The sequence below is a fragment of the Pleurodeles waltl genome, chromosome 3_1 (genome assembly GCF_031143425.1).
Source record: "Pleurodeles waltl isolate 20211129_DDA chromosome 3_1, aPleWal1.hap1.20221129, whole genome shotgun sequence".
Lineage (NCBI taxonomy): Eukaryota > Metazoa > Chordata > Amphibia > Caudata > Salamandridae > Pleurodeles > Pleurodeles waltl.
Window position 1 is genome coordinate 1,304,221,134 of NC_090440.1, and position 19,902 is coordinate 1,304,241,035.

The 19,902-nt window shown below is 41.8% G+C and overlaps 1 protein-coding gene across 1 annotated transcript in view; it reads right to left on the reverse strand.

Annotated features, from left to right (window-relative positions):
• Nucleotides 1-650: 650 nt before the first annotated feature.
• LOC138283574 (CD63 antigen-like) overlaps nt 651-19,902 on the reverse strand; it is a 45,773-nt gene continuing 26,521 nt past the window's right edge. Inside the window, exons 4-7 of the mRNA XM_069221512.1 lie at nt 14,465-14,560; nt 13,551-13,706; nt 7,441-7,524; nt 651-845 (exon numbers count right to left, since the gene is read on the reverse strand). Of these exons, the coding sequence (XP_069077613.1) occupies nt 780-845; nt 7,441-7,524; nt 13,551-13,706; nt 14,465-14,560 (402 nt within the window). The 3' untranslated portion in view covers nt 651-779. The remainder of the gene's footprint in view (nt 846-7,440; nt 7,525-13,550; nt 13,707-14,464; nt 14,561-19,902) is intronic.

Sequence of the window (19,902 nt, forward strand, 5' to 3'; positions counted from 1 at the left end):
GCTTCTTTTCATATCCGATACCGTGGTTATTCATTGGAGAGTTGTTGAAGCGGTTATGCGCGAAATTTAGGGCCATAAGCGTTTTTTTTTTTTTACATAGTCCGGGGCCTCAAAGGGTGGTACAACATGACACAAATAAAGGTGTTTGAGAAAGGCAGCCACAGAAAGTTCGCGCAGCTCACTTGTTGATGACTTGAGTCTTCCGGGAAAGAAGGCAGTCCAATGCGAATCGGAGGGAACAGATGCTACCTCTACACACCTGTGGTGCTCAGAGCAAAGGTGGGCAAATTATTTCATTAAGCAATTCGAATCTGCCAGTCAAGACATTCTGCATTCTGTGTGGGATCGGCAGATTTTCACAAATTTGTTCTGCTGTGCAGGATTGTCTTGGCAGACCTTTAATGGCTTTTCACCCACATTTCCCAGCACAAAATAAGCGAATCACTGGACTTTTGCGTGTCACAAATAGATGCCACTAGTTAATTTACTAATAACGAAAATATTGAAACATTGTTTTGCTTCAACATTCACCTCCGTTATCCAGGCTTACCTCGTATTAAGGTTTCACGTGCATAGAACCAAACTGCATTTGAGTTAAATACCTACACGAGAACTTTTGCTCTTATTTTACTGCTTTTATTTCTCTCGAGTTCGCAAATTAACATGAGCCTTCCAGAGATGTTAAATATTACAGCGATACCGATAAGGTAAATATTTGTTTGCTGTAGGCAGCACAACGCTGGATCCCGTCGCAGTAATTTATAAGTTGATGTCTGAGGTCACATGACAGTATAATTTCCTTTCAGTAACTTTACTAGACAACAGCCGCCAATGATTCCAAATATCTGAAGGAATAAAAATAAAACAGATCACCTTAAAGGTAAATTAATTTTGTCCACATCATTTTCTAATACTTTGAAAAGGAGGAGACGTTATGAGTATTTACTAAAAAGGCTTAAATAAGCCTTATTAGGGCACAAGCGTTTCTAGTTGTGAGGTCACCACATGCAACAATGCCATGCCCCTACTGTATTGTATACCTCAATATGTAAAATTATAGCTGGGTAGCCATTAATGGAGATATTTTAACTGAGGTGCTCTGAGTAACAGACAACAGCAAAGCTAGGGTTTTGTATCAAGTCATTGAGAATCCCCAAGGTGCAAAACATCTGCTTTGCTCTGTTATCCATATCGTCAAATTATTTGCCTCTGTGCCAGCTTCTGTAATAAATCACGGGTCGAAAGGTTCCCCCATTTGCAGGAGGCCAGGTCCCATGTAAATGAGAGAATGGCTCAATATAATGGCACAGGTGCCTAATGTGTGCCAGAGCACATTATAGAAGGGGTTGCACTTCTAAGTGCCTTTGGGGGATGGAAGAAGCAGGTGCAAACCCCTGTTCTCCTGGGGCAATATCTATAAAGCAGCTCCAGGTTGCTCATTTCTCTTTTCTATCCGTACACCTCAGAGACCTTTTACTTAAAACTATTTTACATGCAGCGTGTCCTGGGAAGCAGTTACATTCCCCAGTACAGTACTACTCCCTCTATCTCTCGTTAGCGCATCAGAACTTATTTGGTTAATTGGCATTCATTAATCAGGGGACACTTTTACAGGTCGATGAATCTGGAGAGTGCTTAGAGTAGTTCCCATCAGGAGACCCATACCAATACAAATCAACAACATCGACAATCATAAGAGTCATTAATTGCCACACACCATGACCTTTGTCATGAATAACCACACCTTTATGTAAAAGCTAGAATGTTTATTTCCCTATATTAACAATGCTAACATCACGTAACTTAGGGCCATATGTACAAACACATTTTCCCATTGACACAGAATGGGAAAAAACCTTTGCTACATCTGGCCCCTAGTCTCAAAATCAAATGGTAAGTTTACAGAAATACTGCCTTCCTAAATCTCCTAAAGAACCACAATTTAATCAAAGCCTGGACCACCACACATTCTAAGGTTACAGTACAAATCAATAGCAAGAATAACTACACAAAAGAAATGGCACACATTTATATTCAGCAAAGAAAAGACATCAACTGTTATTACATGCAGCGAGCATTATCAGTAAGTACCCTAACGAAGCTTCAGATTAGAATAGCATGTTTGGACTTCATGCAAAACAATTTAGTCAACACAAATTGGAAAAACATCTAGCTATGGCCCTATCAAAATTAGCAGTTGGTACCTAGGGACAAAAGCAAATAGCCATAACAATCAGTAACATCGTCTTATACCTTGCCTCGATATGGTTCAGCAAGCTGTGACAGCCTCTGTCAATTGGACATCAGTGCGGTCAGCAAGGCATCAGAATTCAGCATTTAAGTTCAGGAAAGAAATGTCTCAAGAATAGACATATAGAGCATTGCTTCTACGCAACTAAGTCAATGAAAATTAAGCAAGTCTCCTCTCAGGATGGTCAAGAAAATAATGGCGCATCTCTTCTCAGTGCAGTCTGGCTAAGTTAGATTCCCTAAAACTAATTCCCACATTGCTATTGGTCAAAGAATTGTAGTGTACATTTAGTCCCATGAAAGTAGAACCCCAAATCTAAGAATTTTACTAGTCCACGTTTCACATGCCGATGATTAGCTCCTATTCGCCTGTTGCCGTCGTTGGGCTTGTCAGGTATCAATATTGTATCAGCTTATACTCCAGTCAGTGCATCCACTGTCTTCTCCTGGGAAGGTCACCTTTACACATACTAAGTTATACAATGTACCCCTAATTAGCATAGCATATACTAGCAAGCAGTTCTCAGGGGAAAAAAATTCAGCTACGAGCATCTGGTCAATGCAGTGGAAAAAAAAATAATCACAATTTAATTCTCTAAGCAGCCATTTTATAAATCTCATAAGAAATGCAGCTTGACATGAGGTCATGCAGCTAGGCCCAAGACCTTGCTAAGTTAAGGCCTATTATTTATAAGGCTAAAACATAACCTTTAATATGACATACTACTACATTAATCCAAACATAAGCTCAACATTTTACATTAAGCTATTAATAAGTACACTTTGTGAATATTGGTGGCCACTCCAGTAGGGATAATTTCAAACGTGTGCATTATTTCTCTATGTTGACTCCTTTTCTATCCAAATTCAACACTCAGAATAGATGAATATTCATTAGTAAAAATTCAGCGTTAACACTCTTTGCACCTTAAGAATCCCATTACCACTGGATAGGCTGGCAAATGGTGTGGGAGTTTGAAAGGTGCAAAGAGGAATATTAGTCTAAAACCTTTTGCAAGAGTATTCTGTTCTGCAATGAATTATAAATTAGGGTGAGGAGGCCATCTCCTCGCCTTTTTCCACTTAAGGCATTTACCCGTCAAAGATGCTTGGGTTCTGCACTGGTGGGGTGAGGCTGCCGGACACAATTTGCATGACCATGCCTCTGGCATGGTGGGCAAGGCTGCAGGATTTTTAGTGCCTGCAGCAGACCACAGGTAGGGTGGTTACTCCGTCCTGTAGTACAGAAGCATTGGGGGTGGAGTTTGCAGGGGGGTTTGCCTCATCCTGTTTTTCAACTTTATCAGTAGCTTTAATGTTGGTGTTTTTGTAATTGTTCCTCCCACTCATCAACCCTGGGAACTGCCTTGCCTTCCTGGATCTCCTGAATATCTGCATGTACCAATTCATATCCCCTTGCAGGAGTTCACAGGGTTCTTTGGGATTTTATAGACTGTTTGTTTGGCACCCAGGTTCATCTATGATTTTGGCATCTTTGAGTACCTCATTCCAGGGTGTGAGGAATTGGGTTATTGCTTGACTGGGGTGTGAGTCCTGGTCAAGCAACAACAAAAAATCTTGTCAAGTTAAGGCACATGCAAACCCCAAATTAACTCGTAAAGTATTTCTGCAACACGTCAAACTAACAGTGAAAACACCACACCAACGCCACATTAGAAGAATAGAACTTAGCCTAATAAAACAAAAACAAAACAACAACAATCCAATCAGCAGAACTTGAATTATGAATTATAAACTGTAGAATAGTGCCTAAAAGTAGAAAGTGCCAACCGAGGAAGGACAAAGTAAAATATTCAGGCCAACCATGATGGAGCATGGGCCAGCGAAAGGGAGACAGTTAAGCCAGCAGAACAAAGTACCTTAATTAATGGTTTCAGAGCATTGCGTGGATCCAAGTCAAAGATGTGTTGCGCAACTGATGCAATGGGTAAGCTCTGGGATGCGTCAAGGCTAAGGTGCGAGGTCCTGTTGCATCAACAACGAGGATCCAGTTGACAGAGCTTGCAATGCGAAGGGATGTGTTGTGCAGATAAGGCAATGGGTCAGTTCTGATGAGTCAATCTGCGATATGCAGCATTATCATCTAGGCTGCTGTCGATGAGGTACGAGGGCCTGTTTCAGGTAAGTGTTGCCTCCAACAAAAGATGTGAGATTGGGCAGAGATGCAAGTTTATTGCGCTGGGCACAATCCATGCAGTAGTGTCGATACTTTGGTTCTGTTCAAGGATGTGCCATTCAGCAGAGGAGATGGTCAGTTCTGCTAGGCAAAGCATTGCTCAGCCAAGAAGATGCATCTGTTCCACTGGTAAGTACCCTAGGCCCACTTCCAAAGGTTCAGGGCTGGGGTGTCACTACTTGGCAGGACAGACTCACAGAGTCCAGGTGCAGAAGCCGAGTGTTTGGAAGTCTTATGTCCCGAGACTTCAGATCAGGGGGCCAGCCAACTAGCCCTTGGAGTCACTGTGACCTGAAGAGATACAGGTGAGGTCCTTCCTATTACCAGGCAAGAGGCCAGTAGGCAACAGGCCAGAACAGCAAAGCAGGAGTCCAGCAGAGTGCATTCCACCCAAGTCCCAATCCTTCAGCAGTACAGCAGTCCTTCCTGGCAGAGTATCCAAAGCTCCAGATGTGTACTGAAGTGGTGGTGTCTGAGGTCCCTTTATACATATTTGTGCCTTTGAAGTGGGGAGAACATCTAGAAGCATGCCTTTCAGGTGCAAAGATGCCCTGCCTCCCCTGTCCTGGCTCCAGACCAACTAAAGGGGGTATGCACCCTTTGCAGGGAAACAGGATACCACCTTTTCACATATAAGGGAGGCTGGGTCCAGCTCTTCCCTCCCATCCTGTCAGTAATGATCCATTAAGCCACACACAGTACGAGTTTAGGTGTGGTTATCTAGAAGGAATACCCAAAGCCCAACTGCCAAATGCACCCAGTCACGTGACAGATACTAGCTGCAGTCACCAAATGGCTAAAGCAAGAAAATGCCAAACTTCTGAAAGTGTCATTTTCAGAAATGTAATTTAAAATTTGACTTCACCATAATTTAGGATTTCAATTTAGGATTCCAGAAACACCAAACATGGATCAGTTACTTCTTCCCATTTGGAAGCTATACTTTAAAATATATTAAGGCAACTCCAATGTTATCTGATGGGAGAGGCTGTCCCTGCAGTAGTGGAAACTGAATGTAACAGTTTTCCTCTACCAGTACTTTTATACCTTAGAAAAACATGTCCTACTTTTTATATACATTGCACCCTGCCCTCTGGGCGGTCTATGGCCTACCTTAGGTGTGACATACTAAAAAGGAAAGTTTGGGCCTGGCAAAAGGGTTATGCCAGGTTGAAATGGCAGTTTAAAAATGCACACAGGCTCTGCAATGGCAAGCCTGAGACATGTTTAAAGGGCTACTTAAATGGGTGCCAAAATCAGTACTGCAGGTCTACCAGTAACATTTAATTTACAGACCCTGGGCATATGTAGTGCACTTTACTAGGGACTTATTTAATTTACTTAAGTCAATTGGGTATACACCAATTCCACTGTGTTTTAAGTAGAGAGCACATGCATTTTAGAACTGCTTAGCAGTGCTAAAGTGCACAAAGTCCTAAGGCCAACAAAAACAAATTCAGCAAAGGAAGGAAGGCAAAACGTTTGGGGATGACCCTGCAGAAAGGGCCATTTCCAACACCAGGGTATACTGAAGTTTGTCCATGTGAATGTGCATCACATCTGTAAGGTTATCGAAGGACAGACTCATCAATCTGGACACGTCGCGTCTCATACTATCTCAAGGGCTGCTGTTCTTCAAGTCCTGATGATCATCAAAGAGAGTGCTTGCCACCTGTTTCCCTCCTATCTGAATACCTGATAGCTTTATGATGGGTTCCTGTGGAGTAGGACATGTTGGCTTCTGGGACTTGCCTTTGGTCACATGATTGTGGGGAATTATTTTGATCCTTTGGTATCTATAGCCTTCAAGTGGTCGGCCAAGGAGGGGTTTTGGTGGTAGTTTCCTCAAGGCATCTGCTGTGAGAATTAGGCAAATTGTTGTAGTGTGCACTTTGCCGGTTTCCAGATCGAGGCCCAATGTCTTTCCTGTGGTAATTGTGGCCGTTTCCACATTGTGCTAATGTTGCTGCTCTTCTATCAGGACTCTTTCATAGCTGTAGAGAATGAGAGCACCCACTGGGCATGGCCATTTGTTTTCTGCCAAATGACGTTTGACACTTTGATGTTGCGAAGGGTGACTGTCCCTCCATGACAACTTTGCATCACTATGTCCAATTGTCACTTTCTGACATACCATGACTCAGGGACCACTCATCTCTGGGGGACTGAATAACTTGACATAAGTTTGCTCACCTCCTGGAGTATCTTCGTAAAGGATGTAACCAAAGCGGTCCCAGGGACATCACCACACACATTCATGTCCTACTGTATGTAGTAGATTGGTTTTGACCTGTCAACTGTCTCTTGTTACCATGTGTTTACTTCTGAAGTGTCTCCAATTTCTGTCAACTATGTGTGGTTAGTCTTGTTCTGTTTTGGTACATTCTTATTCCATATGGCCTGGAACAAGAAAGCTAGAAGAGAAGGTATTGCCCCAATTACATACCAGTTATCTTCATTACTCAAGTCAAAGTTTTCCTAATCCATGTCCTTGATTCCCACCTTTCGATGGGATGGCCATCAGGGCACCAATGTTGGTTGTTGATAGAGGACACCTTAAGACTGATATCTATTTGTAGGACCATGGTGTGAAACACTAAAAGCTGTGAGTAGATTTATTTGGATTACAAAAAAAATATATATATAAAAAAAAAGTCTAGGGTAGGTAAATCCTGTTTGTTGGGTGAAGTAAATTTCAGTGTGTAATGCCTCAACTGAGAAGACTAGGACTTATGAGGAGTGGTGAAAATTACAGGTAAGTAGTAGAGGCATCATTACTAACAGTGCCTCATAGGGACAGTCTGAACACAAAATATGTAACAATCTTCGAGCCATCATTTAGGTAGGCAGCCACTGGGGCAGATTGACATTGCTGTAAACAGTATTTGTCAATGATGAACCTATCCTATCCCAAAGCCACCTAGCGCCTGCAACTCTATGCACCAAAATTTAACAATAGAATGGAATTAGTTTAAACAATTTAACTCTAGTACCTGCACTATCCCAATGCCAATCCCAGTTGGTCCAACAAAGCCAACGTGCTGTACAATCCAGAACTTCAGCTTGCTAACACATCCCTGGAAGATAAATATCATTGGTCAGCGTTTAATCTTACACTGAGTACAATGCATTATTCAAGGACATTACAAGCATGGCTTCCGTTCAGCATAGATTTCCACAGGATTATACTAATAGCAGTCACTGGTTAAGATTAGTTTTCTTTTAAATTTATTTAATAGAGGCACATTCTCTGATCAGAAACATGAAGTGTTCACCAGCATGTCATATTAAAGTACAAACATTCAAACATTGCGAGAAAGTAATTGGAGAGGAGAGAAATAAGTTAGGGTTACTCAGCAGTTTGAGCTATCACAAACCCTGTTGGGGCTCTCCATGATATTCTTGACCATTTGGTGAGGCCAATCAAGACCAAGTCCTAAAACAGATGCTCGATTCAAATAGCACACTTCCATGATGTACAGTAATAAATCCATTTGCGGTCCAAGCCAAAGGAATGCAAAATAGTAAAAATTGATCAACTAAAATACCTCTAAAAATTACAGGGTGGATATAGAAGCTCTAGACATACAAATGTAACTAATCGCTAAAAGGGTTAAAGGCTTGGGGGACTAAAGGAGTGGTTTATTAAATAGCTCATTTAGAGTCTAAGGCGTTTTAAATGAAGAGCAGACACCTGAAGGTGACAGCAATGTAAAGTTGCTCTAAAAATAAAATCTCACTTAAAAAATAAACGTTAACAGTATAAACAAGTCTGCATTGGCTGAAGCAGGCGAAGTGGCAGGCATCCAGCAAAGGAATGCTCACACAGGAAACCTGTCAGAAGGTGTTGGGAGTGTAATTTTTGTAATCATTATTAACATGGAAAGCTTGCAAATAATGTATAATGAAGCTGCATAGAAAATGTTTTAGTGTAATGTACACGTTTGAAATGTGGTCACAGGGAGTGGCCACCAATGTATACAATGATTAATGAAACTGATTAATAATGAATTAACAATGTACTCCTGTATGATTCTGCATTAGCACTATTAATTTTGTATTAAGGTTTGCTAAATTAATCACTAGGCCTTAGTTACAAGGGTCTCGGCCTAGCGGCCTGGTCTCATATTAACTGTGTTTTTCTAACGTGCAATGTGCTGTCTTCCTGAAGGACGTGAAACTGTACTTTTCAAGAAGCTAGAGATGTGTGTCTAACCGTAGTAAATTCTTTCTCATGGGACCTGTAGGAAAGTACCATCTTGCCTGGCATGTTACCCCCATATTTCACTGTATATATGTTGTTTTAGTTGTATGTGTCACAGGGACCCTGCCAGCCAGGGCCCCAGTGCTCATAAGTGTGCCCTGTATGTGTTACCTGTGTTATGACTGTCTCACTGAGGCTGTGCTAATCAGAACCTCAGTGGTTATGCTCTCTCATTTCTTTCCAAATTGCCACTAACAGGCTAGTGACCAATTTTACCAATTTACATTGGCATACTGGAACACCCTTATAATTCCCTAGTATATGGTACTGCGGTACCCAGAGTACTGGGGTTCCAGGAGATCCCTATGGGCTGCAGCATTTCTTTTGCCACCCATAGGGAGCTCTGACAATTCTTACACAGGCCTGCCACTGCAGCCTGAGTGAAATAACGTCCACGTTATTTCACAGCCATTTTACACTGCACTTAAGTAACTTATAAGTCACCTATATGTCTAACCTTTACCTGGTAAAGGTTGGGTGCTAAGTTACTTAGTGTGTGGGCACCCTGGTACTAGCCAAGGTGCCCCCACATTGTTCAGGGCCAATTCCCCGGACTTTGTGAGTGCGGGGACACCATTACACGCGTGCACTATACATAGGTCACTACCTATGTATAGCTTCACAATGGTAACTCCGAATATGGCCATGTAACATGTCTAAGATCATGGAATTGCCCCACCAATGCCATCCTGGTATTGGGGACACAATCCCATGATTCCCCGGGTCTGTAGCACAGACCCGGATACTGCCAAACTGCCTTTCCCGGGGTTTCACTGCAGCTGCTGCTGCTGCTGCTGCCAACCCCTCAGACAGGTTTCTGCCCTCCTGGGGTCCAGCCAGGCTTGGTCCAGGAAGGCAGAACAAAGGACTTCCTCAGAGAGAGGGTGTTACACCCTCTCCCTTTGGAATAAGGTGTCAGGGCTGGGGAGGAGTAGCCTCCCCCAGCCTCTGGAAATGCTTTGATGGGCACAGATGGTGCCCATCTCTGCATAAGCCAGTCTACATCGGTTCAGGGATCCCTCAGCCCTGCTCTGGCGCGAAACTGGACAAAGGAAAAGGGAGTGACCACTCCCCTGACCTGCAAATCCCCTGGGAGGTGCCCAGAGCTCCTCCAGTGTGCTCCAGACCTCTGCCATCTTGGAAACAGAGGTGCTGCTGGCACACTGGACTGCTCTGAGTGACCAGGGCCAGCAGGTGACGTCAGAGACTCCTACTGATAGGCTCCTTCAGGTGTTGCTAGCCTATCCTCTCTCCTAGGTAGCCAAACCTCCTTTTCTGGCTATTTAGGGTCTCTGCTTTGGGGAATTCCTTAGATAACGAATGCAAGAGCTCATCAGAGTTCCTCTGCATCTCTCTTCACCTTCTGCCAAGGAATCGACTGCTGACCGCGCTGGAAGCCTGCAAAACTGCAACAAAGTAGCAAAGACGACTACTGCAACATTGTAACGCTGATCCTGCCGCCTTCTCGACTGTTTTCCTGGTGGTGCATGCTGTGGGGGTAGTCTACCTCCTCTCTGCACTAGAAGCTCTGAAGAAATCTCCAGTGGGTCGACGGAATCTTCCCCCTGCAACCGCAGGCACCAAAGAACTGCATCACCGGTCCTCTGGGTCTCCTCAGCACGACGAGCGAGGTCCCTTGAACTCAGCAACTCTGTCCAAGTGACTCCCACAGTCCAGTGACTCTTCAGTCCAAGTTTGGTGGAGGTAAGTCCTTGCCTCCCCACGCTAGACTGCATTGCTGGGAACTGCGTGTTTTGAAGCTACTCCAGCTCCTGTGCACTCACCGAGGATTTCCTTCATGTACAGCCAAGCCTGGGTCCCCGGCACTCTAACCTGCATTGCACGACCTCCTGAGTTGTCCTCCGGCGGCGTGGGACTCTTGTGCAACTTCGGGTGAGCACCGATTCACTCCACTTCGTAGTGCCTGTTCCGGCCCTTCTGCGGGTGCTGCTTGCTTCTGAGTGGGCTCTTTGTCTTGCTGGACGCCCCCTCTGTCCCCTCACGCAATTGGTGACATCCTGGTCCCTCCTGGGCCACAGCAGCATCCAAAAACCCTAACCGCGACCCTTGCAGCTAGCAAGGCTTGTTTGCGGTCTTTCTGCGGGAAAACACTTCTGTACGACTCTTTACGATGTGGGACATCCATCCTCCAAAGGGGAAGTTTCTAGCCCTTGTCGTTCATGCAGAATCCTCAGCTTCTACCATCCGGAGGCAGCTTCTTTGCAGCCACAGCTGGCATTTCCTGGGCATTTACCCACTCCCGACTTGATCTTGACTTTTGGAATTGGTCCCCTTGTTCCACAGGTACCCTCGTCTGGAAATCCATTGTTGTTGCATTGCTGGTGTTGGTCTTTCCTGCAGAATTCCGCTATCACGACTTCTGTGCTCTTTGGAGAACTTAGGTGCACTTTGCACCCACTTTTCAGGGTCTTGGGGTGGGCTATTTTTCTAACCCTCACGGTTTTCTTACAGTCCCAGCAACCCTCTACAAGGTCACATAGGTTTGGGGTCCATTCGTGGTTCGCATTCCACTTCTAGAGTATATGGTTTGTGTTGCCCCTATCCCTATGTGCCCCCATTGCATTCTATTGTGACTATACATTGTTTGCACTGTTTTCTATTGCTATTACTGCATATTTTGGTATTGTGTACATATATCTTGTGTATATTTGCTATCCTCATACTGAGGGTACTCACTGAGATACTTTTGGCACATTGTCATAAAAATAAAGTACCTTTATTTTTAGTATATCTGTGTATTGTGTTTTCTTATGATATTGTGCATATGACACTAGTGGTACTGTAGGAGCTTCACTCGTCTCCTAGTTCAGCCTAAGCTGCCCTGCTAAGCTACCTTTTCTATCAGCCTAAGCTGCTAGACACCCCTATACACTAATAAGGGATACCTGGGCCTGGTGCAAGGTGTAAGTACCCCTTGGTACTCACTACAAGCCAGTCCAGCCTCCTACAGGACCCGACTTGCTCAAGGAGACATTCTTGCTGAATGCAACAGTGTAATTCACAACAGGTACAATGTCGCCTAAACTGATAAAGAGAATGGAACTACTGACTGGAGCGACAAGTGTAACTTTTCCTTAACTGACATTCTACCCGCTGAAGACGTCAATCACAGGAACCAATAAACTGCATGAGAACCGTCTTAGGTGAAAATTCTAATAAGGTGATCAACGGATTATTGGACAGAGATAACGATGCACCAAATATTGCCCAATTGGAAATTAGAGACTTGTCCGACAAGATTCAATATAACAATGTGGCATGAGGAGAAATCAGCCATTATAGGGACACCCTTGCTGTTACTCTGATATTCTGCCTTAAGACTTTGTTGTTCTGATACCCTGAACCATCCTCATCCTTTCCTTGCCCTAAAAAGCACTTCTCCTCCTTATGAGGGAAGAGTTTTTTTTTTGTAACTTGCCGAGATTTTCTGTTCTATCCTGGCTGATGTCGAATCGACTGCTGTCCTGAGGACAAAGACTGATACTGTCTGCCTACCCATTTGGAGGGGTAACTATCTGATGATAAATTGTAATTGTCTGTTTGCCTTTTCTTTCTAGGTACCAACTGCTCTTTTGACAGAGACCATATTTAGATGTTTTCTAAATTTGTGTTGCTAAATTGTTTTGCATGAAGCCCAACATGCTGATGCTAATTAGAGGTTAGTTGAGGAATTCACTAATATTGGGTGCAAATAGACAAATGACTGAATCTTTGCTTTGTTGAAAACTGTACTAATGATACTCTGCTAAAGTTGATTCATGTTGACATTGTGCTTTGTTCTGATGTTCCTCATTTTTGCTTTGATAAAGTCTTATTCAAGTTGCCATATTATAATGCTTTTGATGTGCTTATTAATATTGAGACTGATAAACATGACCTTAGAATTGTAACTATTAGGGAATAAATATCTTAACCTTTATTTGCTTTGCGTGATCATTTATTGGCTGAAAGGTCATGGTGTTTCAGTCTTATTGGAGGGTATTGGTAAGGCGAATCGATTAGTTATTGTGAATACTAAGGAAGTGAATGATCTATTGATTGAAATGCCAATTAGCAATCTCGCCTTAAGGAGACCCCAATCAGGGTCAAAAGGTTCATTGGCCTAAAACTAGTCCCCGTGTAAGCTTTAGCTAGGTCGGGACACGTTAACAAAGGTGCCAGCCAGAACAGAACGCTGCCATTTTTCTGTTACGTGAGCCACACACGAGAGGGTAACAGCAAAGGGTCCGTCACCCTACCCTGCATCTAGCTTCGGTCACTTCTGATCATATACATTGTGTGGAGGCTGCAGTGCTTGTCTGTATTCCTTGTGGTGGATGACTCAGATGGAGCACGTGACCCATACACACGTTTACAGTCATCAACTAAGAGGGGCAGAGGTGACAAAGCTACCAGTGGAATTTTCTCCAGGATGCTAGGACTATGACGGCTGAATTCCACTGGTAGATTCTTTGCCAGATTTAGCATTTCCTCCACAAATCAGATTTACCCATTTCATTATTCACTTGAGGCTCTAAAACATCTCATTCATGCTGCTTGTCGCAGGAATTGGTGTAGTTGATATTCAGTATTATTTCACATGACAACTTTCAAACATGTATCCTAGCTCTTGTTTCAAATTTCGAAGCTTTGCTGAAATGAAGGATAAGCACACCAGAATAAAATGTTTGGTTCAACAGTTGTAAAAAAGGTTCAGGGGATGTCCATTAGCACCCAGTCCTAAATCAGACCACACAAACCAGAACAAATTCATAGTATATGCTGTCTACATCTTAAGCGTAATATAACTGCATTTAGCCATAGCTGGCACGGACAAACCTGTGTGTATATGTTTGAAAAGTCTCCATTTTCCTTCACTGTGGTGTCGCAGGTGATCTGATTATTCTTGCAACAGCTGGATGGAATAGAACCACTAGACATTGTAAAGGGGCTTGAAGTCCAGTCCGAAGAATTCTGGGCGCCACAACACTGAAACTAGATTGGACAATAGAAAGAGTGGTAAGGGTTTCTGTAGTCAAATGGAAGCCTTTTCGTTGTTATATTAAGTATTTAAATTGGTTTATTAGATTGGGATTATATTCAAGAGCTAATTCTCTGCTGTACTCCAACCAAAAACGGAGAATTCCACGGTAGTGGTTTTATTGCTTATCCCCCATCCCCTCGTTTGGAAATAACCCTATCGAGCACCTTTCATCTGTGTATTGCAAACGGAAGTGGTCGATTGCAGACTTCCGAACAGTGGGTGTACTCGCTTCCTCACACCGTCTCATATCCAACTCAACTGCGACCTCAATTTATTACTTGGAAGCATTTGCATGCAACCAACCCTGGTCCGTACACACTGCATATTACACGAGTCTGAAGATGCACCCTCACCTTTACTTGCAATTACCAATGGTCGATTATATTAAGTGGCTCCCTGCAACTGTTTTTCTAATTGAAAACACAGTATTGTTTTATTTCAAACTCCCGGTTTGGGTTTCCTTTTATTAATGTTGACAAACATCTTATAACGGTATATGCAAGGACCAACACATTACACCCAAGTGTAACCAAAAAGGGTAAAACAAAAATTATGCCACCTGAAAGACTAACTTTGAAGGTCTCATCCTTGGCGAATTTACTTTTACTTAATTACTTATTAAAATGATGAAGAAAAACAAATACTTGCAGACCTTTTCTTATGGGGGCAAACCAGTTTGAAAACAGAAACCCATCATGAACATACCAACCTTTTGCTGCAGAACATCAACTCCTTCAGTTATATATTCATCAACACCATAATTGTTGATTATCTTTTGGAATTTTTTCAAGACTTTTTTGCGCAGCTATTAGGAAAGAAAAAAGCAATTAGTGCATTAACATGCCATACAATTATAAACCACCAGTTGCGTCAACTGATTTTCAATTTTCGTCACAGTGTGCAAGTTATGCCATGCCAGTGAAAGTAAATGTGGCCCAATAACACTTTATTTAGACCAACTGTACTATTAAACACTAATCCACACAATTATTTCTAGAATGCAAAGGTAAAATTTGAGGTTACTATCACAGTACAGCAAAATTGACATTAGAAAAACAGTTTCACAGGGGTAAACAGCTCTCCTAATGTTCGATTGGACTAATTTAACCCATTGGTTACTGGTGCTGTACCTTTTGCTAAAATAAAAACACAAACATGCCATGGAATATACCATATATGCAGAGTGCAACCTGGTATCGATTGGTATTTGCCTCTTGAGTGTCATGGCCTCTTCGCCACACCAAACAATGGTAACAGTGATCCAATACACTGTGCACAGCTGAACATAGATAACATTTAAAATAGTGGCTACTGTTTAGTTATGGTTCGGTTAAATTTTTTCATTAAAGGCATTTTTGATTTGCCTAGAACAGGCTCATATAGCTAGATCAGCAAAATGTTTAGTAACCACTTAAACTAAACATTCAAAACCAAAAAAAAGTGTTTGGAGGAGTTTTTAAATAGGGGTATAAGATACTTTCTCCCTTAATAGATCAAATACACAACAAATATCCCACAACCCAAATGAGACCCCAGTGCTGGGAAAAGGTAGCCGTAACTTATTTTTTATTCTGGGATATATGGGCAGTGATATCTATAAATATCCACATACATTGCTTGCAAACCATACTAATGGAAAAACTTTGATCCTTGGGTATTTTTAACCTTCAAAACCCCGTTAGGATTATGTCAAAGTGCTGCCTCTGTCAAGTTTGAGCCCATCCTGGATTTATTAGGGCCAGGATCAGACCAGATGATAAAACATGCTTTTAGGGGTTTGTGCCAGGGCCTTTAAAAAAAAAAATGAAGACTACTTATCGGCCACAGGTACTATTTTGCCAACACGGGTATCTCTTTTGAAATGTAGGATATTCGTTGTGTACTTGACGTACATGGAATAGTCAGTTAACTGCTTGCTGTACACATTTTATGCAGGTCTGTCGCAGGGAAAAAATTTAAGGTATGTCAGAAAAGAGGTAATCCTAGTCAAAACTGCTGAAAGTGTTTACACCAGAGTTGCTGGAAATTAGAAATTTACCTAAAATATGTATCTTTGTTATTTTGCTGTGAATTTGTACAGAAGTTTGAGAAAACCGGTTTAAAAAAAATAAGTACCAGGTGAGTTTGAAACAGTTTACAATCTTATTGATGTGGGAGATTTGTTCTCCTTTTATTGGTTTTGGACATTCAGACCAGAAGTAGAGGCTGCTTTTCCAAAGGCTCGGATTGACTGGCCTCAGAGAAAATTATTTGTTGCGCCTAGCATTAGGGGACACAAAACACAGACCTCACGCCTCAAGAAAAAAAAATGAAGATCCTAGGGACCTGTTATCCCTCCTTGTCAGAGTTTATTAGTACTCCGTCAAGCTGACTGATTCAAACCCACCCACTTCAGATGTGTGCCGGGTGATCCTCCATCTGCATTGACTGAGCGTTTTCATTCACGTAAGTGGCTTACCACCAAACATGTAGCAGACTCCTTTGCTCCCTAACATTACTCTGTTGCTGTGGGGGTGGCATGTTTGCACTGAGCATATTTAGATTTCGTATTTGTGCTGGTATTGTCCTAGCAGCAGATTCCAGACAGCGGAACTCCGTTGCGATACACATTTAACATTGTACTATGCCTGTGGTTTTTGGATGGATGCTAGCATCACACATCCGATGCGTTTTGGCTCATTGTTTTCACCTGCATACCACACTATAAAACACACACTGCATTTCAGACCATGATCCTTTGCCATTCCACCATGTTACAACATTTTCCTGGAGAAGATTTGACAGAATTCAGGCAAAATGTGCTCCCTCTGTTTATTGTTCATTTTTCTTTCTTTTAAATGTGGGTTAATACAAATACATTTAATTAAATAAATTACAATAGCAGGGAGGAGAAATCCCCGTTTCACTGAGGGAGAACGGTCAGTCAGGGTGGGTGAAATTAATAGAGTAGAGCCACAATTGTACAAAATACAACCATAACACAGAAAAGGGAAATGTTGTCCAGAATAGTTGACAGAGTGAATGCTGTAGCAAACAACCTACACACAGAGGAGGAAATTAGAAAGCAGTGGAATGACCTGCGAGTGAGAGTGCATTCCCTGGCCTTCAAGCATCACCTGGAGGTCCAGAGGACTTATGGTTGCTCTCCCAGCACCCCTTTCTAACTATATTCCTGGGAAGAGACAGTCTTGCAGATCGAACATCCTGAGGCTTGATAGGAATCCGTGCTAGGGTGGAGACTGGTAAATTATACTTTTGAATCGGTCAGTAAACCTAAATGTCATTTTTGCTTTTAATAATGGGTTTTTCACCTTTTCCATACACATAAACCTATAAATAAGGTCTGCTTTATAGTGGGAATTTGTAGCATTATTGTGGTTTCTCTCCTATAATTAATAGTTAAAATGTTTTGTCAATATGGGATTTTTGCTCCAGGTTTTACATTTATTTGTCCACTTGCTTGTTTGTATGAGTGTATTCGGTTGAGTTAAAGATTACAGGTTTCAATTGCCATCACATTTTACATTATGTTATGGTGCATGTAAGTGTTTCTATGCCTAATAATTTTCTAATATGTGTCCTATATTTTAAAAGTCTGTTTATTTCTACTGCATAATTTTACTAGGTATGTAACTTAGTTTGCCAAGTATTGTTAATGTTTAATTGACTTGACTACAACTACCATAATGCCTTATTTCAGTTTTGTTCAAATACTGCACTCTTATTTTACATATTTTCACATGTTATTGTTATGTATTTATCAAAAAGGTTTAATTTTGTCTGTTATTTTCTTATTTCACCGACTAGATGTTATCTACCTCACAAATCAAAGTTTGTTAATTTAAGATTTTTAATGTATATAATGTTGTATGCTGAATATAAGTTTTTGTTTTTAAAGAAACGTACTTTGCTATTTTTATATGATGACTAATGCTGATTATCCCTGAAAAGTGTTTACATTTCCGAATATTACCCTGCTTGGCATTTGAATGGTTTATTATCACATTACGTTGTGTTGAAAATTCAGAATTTTAAAGATTTTTGTTTTTGTAATTACTCATAGGTCCAACACCCAGAGTACATGGCCTACCATCTGCCACAACACCTGAGGATACCTCCACTCCAGACCAGAAACAAGCCTTCAGTTAGGATCCCACTCCTGCAAGTCTGAATGATGAGAAGCAGCCTGGTCCATCTGGTCTGCCGGGGCCGACAGCTCCAGTGAGTGTCACTCCGCCCCCCAACACCACCACCCAGTTGTTACAAACACCCCAGTCCATGTGTACCCTCACTACCTGTGCCGATCAACCCAAACTTGTCCCCCCCCCCCCCCCCCAACCCCCAAAGGCTGGGCTGCTCTTGATCCAACAGCACCACCACCTCCAGTTCATCCAGGACCTAATGGGGAGGGGTACACTGGGTCAAAGACACAGGGTAGTGGGTGCATGGTCCATGGGAGGGAATCTGTGGGGCAGCAAAGTGAGGCCACTGGTTTCACTGTCACCCAGGCTACCACTGACCAATTCTTGGGAGTTATCAATCAGTCCCAAGACTAGATGAACCAGGACCTCAGAGAGGTCTGGGAGATGAGTTTGAGGGAACAATTTCCAGATAGGACATCTAAACTCAAAATTGGGCTACCTGACTGGGGAGCTGCAGGATTGTTTTGACCATATGTGTAGGGTTTTCCAGCAACATCTTCCCCCCTCTGCCGTCCGACAACATCTGCCTCAGCCACAGACACGGAGGCCCTGCCACAACAGTAAACACCTGCACCCAACTATAGATCCACCAGTCCCACTCAGGAGGGGACATTCATCTAGACCAGCAGGAGAGGATGACAAGACCTCTACCACCACCACCAACAGATGTAGAACTTAATGTCCTCCAGTGTGTGACTCCCATTCACTCTGGACTATTTTCTGACACATTTACCCTTTTGATGCCAGTTGTATTTTGTATATTGGACTTCAAACAATGTTGACTATTCAATACGTTTCTTCCAGTAGAACTTATTTTCATAATTTGTTTGCTTTTTTTCCGTACGTTTTTTTTATTGTATATTGTTTTATTGATTAAAAGCAAAACATTACACATTCAAAGACCTCTATTGTAATTCTTCTCACATCGCTCTTAGTTCCAACTTGCATGTTTCCTCATACATTTCCAAAAGTTACAATTACAAAGATTATGTATAAATCAATTGCACATAAGTAACGCTTTACTCATGTTTTTAAAAAATACAAAAACTACACATCAAAACGTATTACCTTATTAAATTGGAATAAAGAAATGGTTTTACATTTTTTCAAAAACATTAGAAACCATGCATAATCCAACACTTCAGGCTACAGTTTCTTATACAGTTACCTGCCTTGCCACTATGGAAAATGGGATATAATGAAACTCTGATTTAACAGGCAAACTATTATTGCGTTAAGTCATCATCTGGAGCCAGATCGTATGCCTCACAATAGGATCCCACATCAATAACACCAATAGTGAAAATAGTAGAACTCCATTTTGTGGCCACAGGATCATTTCAATACACTGTTGCACTATCTGGTGGAATGTCACACACTACTTTCAATGGTGTCTTACAAACGTTTTTTCTTCAATGATGAGACATCTCATGATAATGTAGCCAATATGTGAAAAGAGATTTATGTGTTGGCTTGCCTAACATGTGGTCAGAGCACTTTAAGCAGCACATATTTTCTTAGTGGCAACAGTCAACAGAAAACAAGTTTAATGTAATGTTAAAAAAATCAATTCAGTGTGCATGTGTTCTTCTTACAATACATGTACATCCAGTGTGTGTCTGTCGGTCTGTCTCTTTCCCAGGCTCAAACCATGTTCCCTTAGTACTTCTCAACAGCAGCATGTAACTGGAAATTTCATAACTTTATAATGTCCAAATGAAGATGACACGGTGGAGAAACCTATAAAAGATTAATAACAAATATACATTTTATTACAAAATAGACACATTACAAATCAAACATTTGAAAGACATTTTATAAACACAAAAAAAAACCATGTAAAGAAACAGTAATCAATGTGTTAAAACTTGCATCAAACATACTTGCACTGGATCTTCCTTAACTTACCCTTTCTAGATAAATGTCTAACACAATTTTAGGCTCA